Below are 12233 nucleotides of genomic sequence, written 5' to 3'. Positions count from 1 at the left end.
TTCCATTCCATAACACGCTTTGCTACGGGCGTTTAAATCCATCACAAAACGAAAGCGCACGCCAGTTTCTCTTGTGGATTAAGAGCAAAAGCTCATAATATGTCACTGATCCACTGTCTGTCACTACAAACGCGGTCGAATATTTCATGATAGTCAGTATCAGGTGCTCAACTCGAGAAAGAGTCTCAAATGCACATCTTTAGTCCAAAATTTAAATAAATTCCTGGTATATTTTAGCATATCTCACTTCTCAAATGTGGACGTCACGCAGTAACCTAGTCCAAAGCAAAGCTGGCCGTTCCTGTACGTAAGGCCCAGCTTCGGTCATGTAACAATATTATCGTTAATAGGGATTACACTTTCTGAATATAGCACAGATTCTAGTGCTGAAATTTGGCTGAGACCATTGCGGGTTGAGTGGTAGACTTTACAGCGAACATGCATTACCCCCCTGATGATCACAAATGACGTCACTCCCTTAGGTGAATATATCAGATAGGTACAGATGTCATTTTAGAAAGTGGATGAAGTAACAGTATTATGATTAATAGGGATTACACTTTCTGAATATAGCACAGATTCAAATGTTGAAATTTGGCTGAGACCACTGCGGGTTGACTTAAAAGAGAATCTTAAGTAGGATATATTTTTCGTGGCCCGTTGAAATAAAAAAACTTTTGAAAACTGTGAACAATTTATTCCATTTGTTTTGAGGTTTGCTAGGCCTAGTGGGAAGACTGAAACAAGACATAACAAAAATAAAAAAAAAGGTTTGTTAAAACATTTCCTAGAATATTGAATTTTTCCAGCTATTACCCACCACTAGATGACCTTTGTTCCTTGCAGAATGCTGACTCCTGTAATTTCTCAATATTTTTGCATGTTTGTAAGATGTGGGTTCTGGCATATTGTGAAGTCATTTTTCTGTGTTAGCTGATAAAATTATACTTTTTTTGAAGCCTGAAAACTGACCAATCCAACCAATGTAGTTTTCTCTCTAAAATCAAATTAAAAATGTGCACTTTGCTTATAATTTGCACAGAAAGTTGCACTCTCATATGCGAACAGGTGGAAGAATTAGACTAGGTGTTGACCGGATGATGACAACCCAGACAACCCATGACTACCCTAATTCTTCTGAAATTTGGGACAAATTAGTGGTGTTGAAAGTATAGTACATTTCTTTACCAGCCTTGTGGAAAAGTAAAGATAAGAGTATGTTGTTCATTAGATGGTCAATATTCTCAATATTCATGCTATAATTACATATATGTTAGCCAAAATACCAGGTGTCCCTAATTTTAGAGGAAATAAGATACTTTTAATCTGACTGTCTGATTATGGCACATTTCTGCCACAGGCCACCCGGCAACTCAAACAAGCTTTCAAGAAACCGTCTGTATTACTGGATCTGTGTCAGATATTGGGGTCTTCACAGAACCCGGAGGTAAGCAGACTCTGCACTATCTCATTGGTTTTGGATAAAAAATTAAAAGTGTGGTCAAATGATTTTTGGGTTTCATGACACAAACTGATTTTCTTGTCAGATGACTATTTTCACTCTTAAAAGATATTCTCATTATACTTGTGGTGTCACAAATAACATTGCAGTGTACATGTGTACATGTAGCTCAGGGTTCAACTCCAACAGTAAACCAACAATTGTGTTCTTTCAGGTTCGAAATTATGCAGCTATTCTTGTGAGGCGAAAGATTCAGAAACACAAACAATGGCAGCGCCTGTCCCCAGATGTATCTCAGGGGTAAGCTCTCCTATTACACAGAATTAGGATGTATGGTAGTTATTTGTTTTGAGTGAGGTTTAATGATGTACTTTAATAACAGTATTTCATGTACAAAATAATAGTCCGCTTCACGGGTCCAGAAACTGGAATGACCATGGCCCTTTGGCAAGTAACTGATGAATTTCTCATGTGTGACACACAAGGTGTTGAAAAGTGTACGGCATTGGTGGGAGGCATCTGGGATTGAACCATGACCTGGTATGTCAGAAGTGTGTTGAATGAACAAATACAGTTGTAAATCTACACCTCAGTCAAAAGTTGAACCATTACAAGCCATGATTTGTTAGGCCGAGCATCTGTCCATTTTCATGACACCTGCACACACAGGTATTAAAACCATATGCACATATGCAGTACAGGGATTTCAGTAGAAGCTGGCTTATTACCATCTATTTACTACAGTAACTCCTGTAGAAAATGAAGCAGGTAGCTGTCGACTTTGACAAAATCTGTCTAAAATGACCTCAAAATTCTACCACAACAGAACATTTTTGGCAGCAAATAAATGTCATGAGACATTACTTCTGGTGCTAAAATTGACATTTTCCCAGTAGGATATCATCCCACCTTCCAAACAACTCTCAAAGCACCTTTATAAAATCATTAAAACTCTCAGAATCTGAAAAGATGAGCAACTTAGTTGTGGACGAAATTTTAGGTGATTTAGGGTGTTTTACTTCATTTTAATAATTGTCTGTGAGGTAGCTGGCTACTTGTCCATAGTAACCTTCCGCACATGTGGTCTGGTCAGTTAACTGGTGTCCTGTGTGAGGTAGCTGGCTACTTGTCCAGAGTAACCTTCCGCACATGTGGTCTGGTCAGTTAACTGGTATCCTGTGTGAGGTAGCTGGCTACTTGTCCAGAGTAACCTTCTGCACGTGTGGTCTGGTCAGTTAACTGGTGTCCTGTGGGAGATAGCTGGCTACTTTTCCAGAGTAACCTTCCGCACGTGTGGTCTGGTCAGTTAACTGGTGTCCAGTGAGAGGTAGCTGGCTACTTGTCCAGAGTAACCTTCAACACGCGTGGTCTGGTCATTTAACTGGTGTCCTGTGTGAGGTAGCTGGCTACTTGTCCAGAGTAACCTTCCGCACGCGTGGTCTGGTCAGTTACCTGGTGTCCTGTGTGAGGTAGCTGACTACTTGTCCAGAATAACCTTCCGCATCTGTGGTCTGGTCAGTTAACTGGTGTCCTGTGTGAGGTAGCTGGCTACTTGTCCAGAGTAACCTTCCGCACCTGTGGTCTGGCCAGTTAACTGGTGTCCTGTGTGAGGTAGCTGGCTACTTGTCCAGAGTAACCTTCTGCACCCGTGGTCTGGTCATTTAACTGGTGTCCTGTGTGAGGTAGCTGGCTACTTGTCCAGAGTAACCTTCCCCACCTGTGGTCTGGCCAGTTAACTGGTCTCTTGAAGCTTCAGGTAAAGCCTCACATATCATTGTACCTCACAAACATATACTTACAGGTACATTATACAAGTTGTCTATTTTCTCTTTTCAGTATCAGAGATAATATCCTGCTAATTCTGCCTAAAGAGAAAGAGTAAGTTTGTATGTTCATCATTATTGGGAAAAAGGTTGTTTCATCTCAGTTAAGACAAACTTGTTTTGATAATGGTTATCTGTATCTGTATTTACTCTGTTTGTCACTGTAGATGACGTAGTACATGTACTGTATAGATGTAGGTATGACTATGAGGTGTATTGCTCAACTCAACCAGGCCAGGCAGCACAAAGCTGTTGTTTAATGGATACGTGTTTCATGCCATACTCAAAAGTATTTGACCTGTACGAAACCGGGCATGGCCATCCACAGGTTGCTGGCAGATGTTCTCACGTATGACAGGAGAGGACACATTGGAATTAAGGTCTGGTGATGGTAACTAGTTTGTGGGTTACCATATTTTCAGGTGTGATAACCCATGATAAAGGATAGGTCAGCACCAGTGATTGATGTGACTGGCCCCTCATACCACGTATTTTGGCTTCGCCACATACCTTGGCATTCTGCTGGGAACAAACTCTTCACTGAAGTTTAGCAAGTTTATCTGCATTGGCCTCGTAAACAAAATTTCTGTAGCAGACCAGTTTTTGTAGTGCGGCATACGTGGTTACAGGTGTAACTCTTCTGTGCACAGAGGTAAATTAACACTGACTGGATTTTCCAAAAATATTCCGCTTGACAAATGCAGAGGTAAGGATTTGAGAGGCTACATTTCATTGGCCGGTTACGTGACACACGTTGACTTAATGGCACAGTGCAGAGCACTGATTGGTTGTTCACAAAGAGGGACCAGACAACAAGCCGAACTGAAAACATCTCGCTAGAAACATGTCCATACCCTGATAGTGAATTTAGCATCAAACAAAAACGCGTCAAATCTTTCCAATTATTCAGTCAGATCAGGGTTTATTAGAAAATTTTCTATGTACTTTCTGAGTTTTCTGCAGTCGTTCCAAGAGTCTGTAATTGTTGCATGTTGAGGACCGGCACTGAGCGTGTTAGGGTGTACATGCAGACAAGTAACATTATCGGTTCCAGTAGTTGACACAAGGCAGGTCTCGCATCAGTGTATTGACGGGTTAATATTTTACAAATCAGTAATTAAAACCCTTCGTCTTTGCTGCTAGATATTGCCTGCAGATATGCGTTGGCCCACTCCAGGCCTAGGTGAACAGACGATCGTAATTCATGTTTTCATACCCAACAATGGAGACATAATCCAAATGTTTGTTCGCAGCTTAAATCCAATCCTGAGCGAACTGGCCTTTTACACTCAGAAACTGCTTAGAGGCAATTAACCATGTCACAGAGGTCCTGAAGTTATTTTCGACAAATCTGTATCTACTGTACGCCAATATCTCTTCAACATGTGTGGCCACATTTACCAGAATAATCTTCATAGTTATAATCTAAATGTACATGTATGACATCCCTGTTTGAGGATGGAATTTATAAAGACAATGTATGGTAAATGACCTAAAGTTACACCCTGGGACTTGGACAGTGTATCCCAGGATTCATTGCATTGATTGTGGTTGTTACTGACTGGGCGCGGAGGAGGAGCATCAGGGGTGGTCAGGGAATTGTGCTGACCTTTCAAGAATGTCATAAACAAGCTCACGCTTCCTGAGCAGTTAGTCTATGCTCCTACCACCAACAGTTCATGCTTCACTGAGCAGTTAGTCTATGCTCCTACCACCAACAGTTCACGCTTCACTGAGCAGTTAGTCTATGCTCCTACCATCAACAGTTCACACTTCACTCAGCACTTAGTCTATGCTTCTACCATCAACAGTTCACACTTCACTCAGCACTTAGTCTATGCTCCTACCATCAACAGTTCATGTTTTCCTCAGTTTTAATCTTAATGATTTTTAGTACCAGCACTTGGCAACAGGTTGATTGTTTTATTGTCATTATTATATGATAACTGTGATGAATGGAAATTTGTGGAGATGAAGCATGACTACCTAATACCTTTGCACAGGTGGAGTGGTTGTGTCAGATATCTGATTGTAAGTTGCAACGCCCTCTGTATACAAAGCTGTAGCAGAATTTAGCACACCGCGAACCCATACTTGCAAACTAGGCCTAGCAGTAGCCGAGATGAAGATGTCAAACTGTGATCAAAGTGACACCAACACACGTGTGTTTGCATCGCTGCAGCTAAACATTTCTTGTTCGTTCTGACATAATTTGCAAGACTGTCAGCTTCCGCCCGTATTTTGTTAACATGAATGCTTAATTGTGAAAAAAAGCAATTTTTTTTTTCTTTATACATACTTTAATATGCCTCATATGCATATAAAATTTTTGGTGTATAGAAATAAATGTTCTTTGTGGCTTTTTGGGATGTTATTGGGTGAACTTTTGTCTTTTGTCTGAGATGCCTTAACAGTTTTCATTGGAAATCTTTTTTAACAGAAAGAATGTACGGAATGGAATTGCTCAGATCATTGGAACGATTGCAAAGCATGACCTTCCACAGAACAAGTGGCCTCAACTGTTACACTTCCTACAGGAAACCACACACAGTGCAGATACCCAGAATAGAGAGGTGAGTCAATTCTCACAGGTTCTGCAGGAAACCACACGCAGCACAGATACCCAGAATAGAGAGGTAAGTCAATTCTCACAGGTTCTGCAGGAAACCACACGCAGCACAGATACCCAGAATAGAGAGGTGAGTCAATTCTTACAGGTTCTGCAGGAAACCACACACAGTGCAGATACCCAGAATAGAGAGGTGAGTCAATTCTTACAATTTCTGCAGGAAACCACACACAGCGCAGATACCAGAATAGAGGGTGAGTCAATTCTTACAGTTCCTACAGGAAACCACACACAGTGCAGATTCCCAGAGTAGAGAGGTGAGTCAACTGTTACAATTTCTACAGGAAACCACACACAGAGCACAGGTACCCAGAATAGAGAGGCGAGTCAATTCCTACAGTTCCTACAGGAAACCACAGACAGCGCAGATACCCAGAGTAGAGAGGTGAGTCAATTCTTACAGTTTCTGCAAGAAACCACACACAGCGCAGATACCAGAATAGAGAGGTGAGTCAACTCTTACAGTTCCTACAGGAAACCACAGACAGCGCAGATACTCAGAGAGGAGAGGTGAGTTAATTCTTAAAGTTTCTGCAGGAAACCAGACACAGCGTAGATACTCAGAGAAGAGAGGTGAGTTAATTCTTAAAGTTTCTGCAGGAAACCAGACACAGCACAGATACCCAGAATAGAGAGGTGAGTCAATTCTTACGATTTCTGCAGGAAACCACACACAGTGCGGATACCAGAATAGAGAGGTGAGTCAATTCTTACAGTTCCTACAGGAAACCACACACAGCGCAGATAGTCTTGACTCTCCTGTCTGTACCATACTGTTTGTTGATGTATTCCCCTGACTGTTTTAGGTTGGCCTGTACCTTCTTCACAGAGTGGCCATGGTGGCCGGGGAGCAGCTCAAACCTCACCTGGTCTCCCTCATGACTCTCCTTTCTCAGTGTCTCGAGGACAGGAACAACCCTCTGGTTTCTTACTATGCAGTTTTGTAAGTGCTCATGCTGTAGATGATTTTTCCCAAAAAGTATAAATTGGAAAGCAAAAATATGTTTCTGATTTCTGAAGTGTGTTCAGCTTTATATATCCTAATTGGATGATAGTTGGAATGATGGTATGAATGGGCATGTAGTACATTAAAATTGTAAATGCTTTATGAGGGAAAGGTATACATCTGTGTATGAAATGCACATGTACATGTATGCCTGTAACGTGAACGTTGTTTGTTTCAGAACAATGACTGAGCTTGTTTTTATGGCTGGGGATGATGAAGGAGTAAGTGTTCACATATTTCCTTGTTTGTATTGCACATGTAAGTGATGACTAAGTATCCTCCACACTGTGTGTAGTGTTGGTGTTCATGCTGTGGAGTATCCCGCACACTGTGTGTAGTATTGGTGTTCATGCTGTGGAGTATCCTCCACACTGTGTGTAGTATTGGTGTTCATGCTGTGGAGTATCCTGCACACTGTGTGTAGTATTGGCGTTCCTGCCGTGGAGTATCCTGCACACTGTGTGTAGTATTGGCTTTCATGCTGTGGAGTATCCTCCACACTGTGTGTAGTATTGGTGTTCATGCCATGGAGTATCCTCCACACTGTGTGTAGTATTGGCGTTCATGCCATGGAGTATGCTCCACACTGTGTGTAGATTTGTTGTTCATGCCGTGGAGTATCCTCCACACGTTGTGTAGTATTGTTGTTCATGCCGTGGAGTACCCTGCACACTGTGTGTAGTATTGGCGTTTATGCTGTGGAGTATCCTGCACACTGTGTGTAGTATTGGCGTTCCTGCCGTGGAATATCCTGCACAGTGTGTGTAGTATTGGCGTTCATGCTGTGGAGTATCCTCCACACTGTGTGTAGTATTGGTGTTCATGCCATGGAGTATCCTCCACACTGTGTGTAGTAGTGTTGTTCATGCCGTGGAGTATCCTCCACACTGTGTGTAGTTTTGTTGTTCATGCCGTGGAATATCCTCCACACTGTGTGTAGTGGTGGTGTTCATGCCATGGAGTATCCTCCACACTGTGTGTAGTGTTGTTGTTCATGCCATGGAGTATCCTGCACACTGTGTGTAGTATTGGCGTTCATGCCGTGGAGTATCCTGCACACTGTGTGTAGTATTGGCGTTCATGCTGTGGAGTATCGTCCACACTGTGTGTAGTATTGGTGTTCATGCCGTGGAGTATCCTCCACACTGTGTGTAGTATTGGTGTTCATGCCATGGAGTATCCTCCACACGTTGTGTAGTATTGTTGTTCATGCCATGGAGTATCGTCCACACTGTGTGTAGTATGGGTGTTCATGCCATGGAGTATCCTCCACACTGTGTGTAGTATTGGTGTTCATGCCGTGGAGTATCCTCCACACTGTGTGTAGTGTTGGTGTTCATGCCGTGGAGTATCCTCCACACGTGTAGTATTGGTGTTCATGCCATGGAGTATCCTCCACAGTGTGTGTAGTTTTGTTGTTCATGCCATGGAGTATCCTCCACACTGTGTGTAGTATTGGTGTTCATGCTGTGGAGTATCGTCCACACGTTGTGTAGTATTGGTGTTCATGCCGTGGAGTATCCTCCACACTGTGTAGTTTTGTTGTTCATGCCATGGAGTTTCCTCCACAGTGTGTGTAGTATTGGCGTTCATGCTGTGGAGTATCGTCCACACTGTGTGTAGTATTGGTGTTCATGCCGTGGAGTATCCTCCACACTGTGTGTAGTGTTGGTGTTCATGCCATGGAGTATCCTCCACACTGTGTGTAGTATTGGTGTTCATGCCGTGGAATATCGTCCACACATTGTGTAGTATTGGTGTTCATGCCGTGGAGTATCCTCCACACTGTGTGTAGTATTGGTGTTCATGCCATGGAGTATCCTCCACACTGTATAGTTTTGTTGTTCATGCCATGGAGTATCCTCCACACTGTGTGTAGTATTGTTGTTCATGCCGTGGAGTATCCTCCACACTGTGTGTAGTTTTGTTGTTCATGCAGCGGCCCATTAGTTATATGGTTTCTCAGTGATAGGATACAAAAATAACTTGTGACAGTAATAACTGGTTACACCATAGAATTGTGTATCCTATCACTGAATAACCATGTAATGAACTTATTTCACAAAGACACATCAATTCAGTGCAGAAGGGCTGATGTATGGGTGAATCATTTCAACGATTTGACCGTTGTAGTCACAATCCAGCAAAGGGAGATAACCCTCTCAGCAGACACATTTGACATGGTCTGCAGGATTTCAGAACATGTGTACTTCACATTGCCGTTGATGTCCAATGAAAAGTGGAGCATTTTGTCTGATGCTGGATAAATGTATATTTCATGTAGGGATGATGTGTGCTTGGTGTATCAGTGAGATATATATGTGTATGTACAAAACAAAACCTGTTAATAATACCTTATGGCTGTTAATAATACCTTACCTTATGCCTGTTAATAATACCTTACGCCTGTTAATAATACCTTACGCCTGTTAATAATACCTTACCTTACGCCTATTAATAATACCTTGTGCCTGTTAATAATACCTTATGCCTATATCTTGAGCCTGTTAAAACCTTGTGCCTGTTAATAATACCTTATGCCTATATCTTGTGCCTGTTAAAACCTTGTGCCTGTTAATAATACCTTGTGCCTGTTTATACATGTAATACCTTATGCCTATTCTGCACATCAGAACAATCAACTTCTTTCTTCTATACATATATATGGGGGTGTTGTGTGCTTGATGATCATTGATTTGTTCAGTTGTTTGTAACACTATACTCAAGAATTGTTTCAGTTATATGGGTGGAGGAATTGTCTGATTTTGGCAAGTATCTGAGGGACTTGTGTGATGTGCAGAGAGATATATACACTGTGTTGTTTGAAGTGCGTGATCTTATTGTCTCCAAGATTGATGAAGACTGAGAGCATGATCACGAATCTAATAACATATCTGGATCATGTGTGTCTACGTCTTTGTCATGATTGTAATTTGTTTTCATTTGGTGTTTCAGAAGTATTTCCAGGCTGTGGTTCCCAAAGTTTTATCAGTCATACAGTTTTTAATTCAGCATGATGAGGTAAAACATTTCAACTCATTAAATTCTTGTTTTCTTTGGTTTAAGTTGTAATTTGTTTACAGTCCCATTGTCATGTTGATGAGTATTACTCTCCAGCTACATATTCTACCAGAAGGGTTGATTTTCCCTGAATAGCCTTAATAACATGGTGTTGTGAAAAAGTCTACACCTCTGGATATCGAATGACTCCACCTGGTGGCAGATCGTGTGATGGTATACTTTTACACAGTCATGCCTGGTAATATCAAATGAGCAGTGGAGGCTTTTAGTACAGCGCATTTGCTCAATTGGCAGCAGTCGGTTAAGCAGATGTTCAATTTTGTACTTAGCCCAGTAGTTACTGTTTAACAGTATATTAGGTATGTGGCTGGAAACTTAGTGTTTATAGAATACAGAATTATTCATTTTTATCTGTCAGGAACTCGCTTGTGAAGTGTTTGAGTTCTTGGATGAGATGTTGGACTGTGACATAGCTGTACTATCCCTTCATGTGAAGACTGTGGTGGAGTTTTGTATGCAGGTAGGTAGTTTTGTGATCCCATTTCTTATTATACCCAACTGAACAATCGAAGAGGGGCGTGGGGGTTGAGGGGGAATGGGAGTGGGAGTATACTGAGCGCACGTACATTTATGAGCACACATACACCCATAATTGGGACGCAGTAAAGGGAAGAATTAATGAGTTCACGGCTGTGGACTGTCTTGATAGAGGCGGGAAGGAGTTTTATGAGCGCACATGCACCCATAATTGTGACGTAATAAAGGGAAGAATTAATGAGTTTACGGCTGTGGGCTGTCTTAATACAGGGGGGAAGGAGTTTTATGAGCGCACATACACCCATAATTGTGACGTAATAAAGGGAAGAATTAATGAGTTTACGGCTGTGGGCTGTCTTAATACAGGTGGGAAGGAGTTTTATGAGCACACATACACCCATAATTGTGAGGTAATAAAGGGAAGAATTAATGAGTTCATCACCATGAACTGTCTTGATACAGGTGGGAAGGAGTTTTATGAGCACACATACACCAGTAATTGTGACATAATAAAGGGAAGAATTAATGAGTTCATGGCTGTGGACTGTCTTGATAGAGGCGGGAAGGAGTTTGATGAGCACACATACACCAATAATTGTGACGTAATAAAGGGAAGAATTAATGAGTTCATGGCCGTGGACTGTCTTGATACAGGCGGGAAGGAGTTTTATGAGCGCACATGCTCCCATAATTGTGACGTAATAAAGGGAAGAAATAATGAGTTCACGGCTGATGACTGTCTTAATACATGAGGAAAGGAGTTTTATGAGTTCCGGATGACAATGGGGTAATTATTTTTATAATTACTGCCATTCAGGTACTTAGTGCAGTTATTGATTTTCATGTACACCACGCAAACCCTGGTAAACTATTTCACCAATTTCCCCGACACTTTGTGTATATCTTTTATACCATCTAAACATTTACATTCTTAATCATAATGAGTCTGATTATTGTTTTTTATTTTTGGAAATGTTGGGGTACTGGAAGGTGGGTATTTCCGAGATCCGGATTCTAGGTTTATATTGTTTTTTCTCATGATTATTTTGTATAAGGTTCCAAAGTGAACGAAGTGTTAGAAGTGAAGTGAAAAGCAGTAGGTGTATCTGGGTGATTTGTAGGAGGCCTATGGCTGTGTATAGCTTATACAAGTCAAAGGACAAATATGAATGCATTTTAAAAATATGTCTTAGACAGAAAGGTACATCGGTGACCACAATTTTTTTGTTATATTCCATGTTGCTTATAACAATTGCTATCAAAACACAACTTTGAAAAAAATCTGAGTGTATATGTAGGGAGCTACCCAAAGTTGCAAAATGCTGTGATGTCACTGGTTTAAATGATGTGTTTTAACAGGTTGGAGCAAATTCTGACTTAGGAGATCCTGTCAGAGTTAGAGCTCTTTCTTTTGTGGGCTCTCTAGTCAGAACGAAGAAAAAGGTAAAAAAGATCATTGCTTGTTTTCCCCAGAATTGATTGCTTTATCTCTGCAGAATCAGATATACATACATATACTGTATACATTTGTGTAACATCAGATCAAGTTTGAAAATCAACCAGGTCCTTGTATAAGTACTACATGTTTAATAATTTTCTTAATTATGACCAGTCGTTGGTTTCCATGTCATGACTTGTTTAAGTATTTCCTATTTTGATACTGAATTGCATGGAATTTTTTGTTTTGGCCCCTCAGATTGAAAACCACCCCAGTCCATGTTTAACTTTTGCATATATTTAGTTTGGATATTAATT

General features: G+C 41.1%; 1 protein-coding gene across 2 annotated transcripts in view; it reads left to right on the top strand.

Annotated features, from left to right (window-relative positions):
• LOC135465698 (importin-4-like) overlaps positions 1–12233 on the top strand; it is a 47345-nt gene that overhangs the window by 425 nt on the left and 34687 nt on the right. The window contains exons 2-10 of one of the 2 annotated variants that reach the window (XM_064743010.1): positions 1361–1447; positions 1677–1762; positions 3299–3340; positions 5726–5858; positions 6721–6857; positions 7099–7141; positions 9876–9941; positions 10360–10461; positions 11838–11921. In XM_064743010.1, the coding sequence (XP_064599080.1) occupies positions 1361–1447; positions 1677–1762; positions 3299–3340; positions 5726–5858; positions 6721–6857; positions 7099–7141; positions 9876–9941; positions 10360–10461; positions 11838–11921 (780 nt within the window). Of the gene's footprint in view, positions 1–1360; positions 1448–1676; positions 1763–3298; positions 3341–5725; positions 5859–6014; positions 6048–6720; positions 6858–7098; positions 7142–9875; positions 9942–10359; positions 10462–11837; positions 11922–12233 lie in introns of those variants that run through there. The other variant, XM_064743011.1, reaches the window with a different exon arrangement.

Source organism: Liolophura sinensis, chromosome 5 (genome assembly GCF_032854445.1).
Source record: "Liolophura sinensis isolate JHLJ2023 chromosome 5, CUHK_Ljap_v2, whole genome shotgun sequence".
NCBI classification, from domain to species: domain Eukaryota; kingdom Metazoa; phylum Mollusca; class Polyplacophora; order Chitonida; family Chitonidae; genus Liolophura; species Liolophura sinensis.
This window is presented reverse-complemented; position numbering and strand designations above follow the sequence as displayed.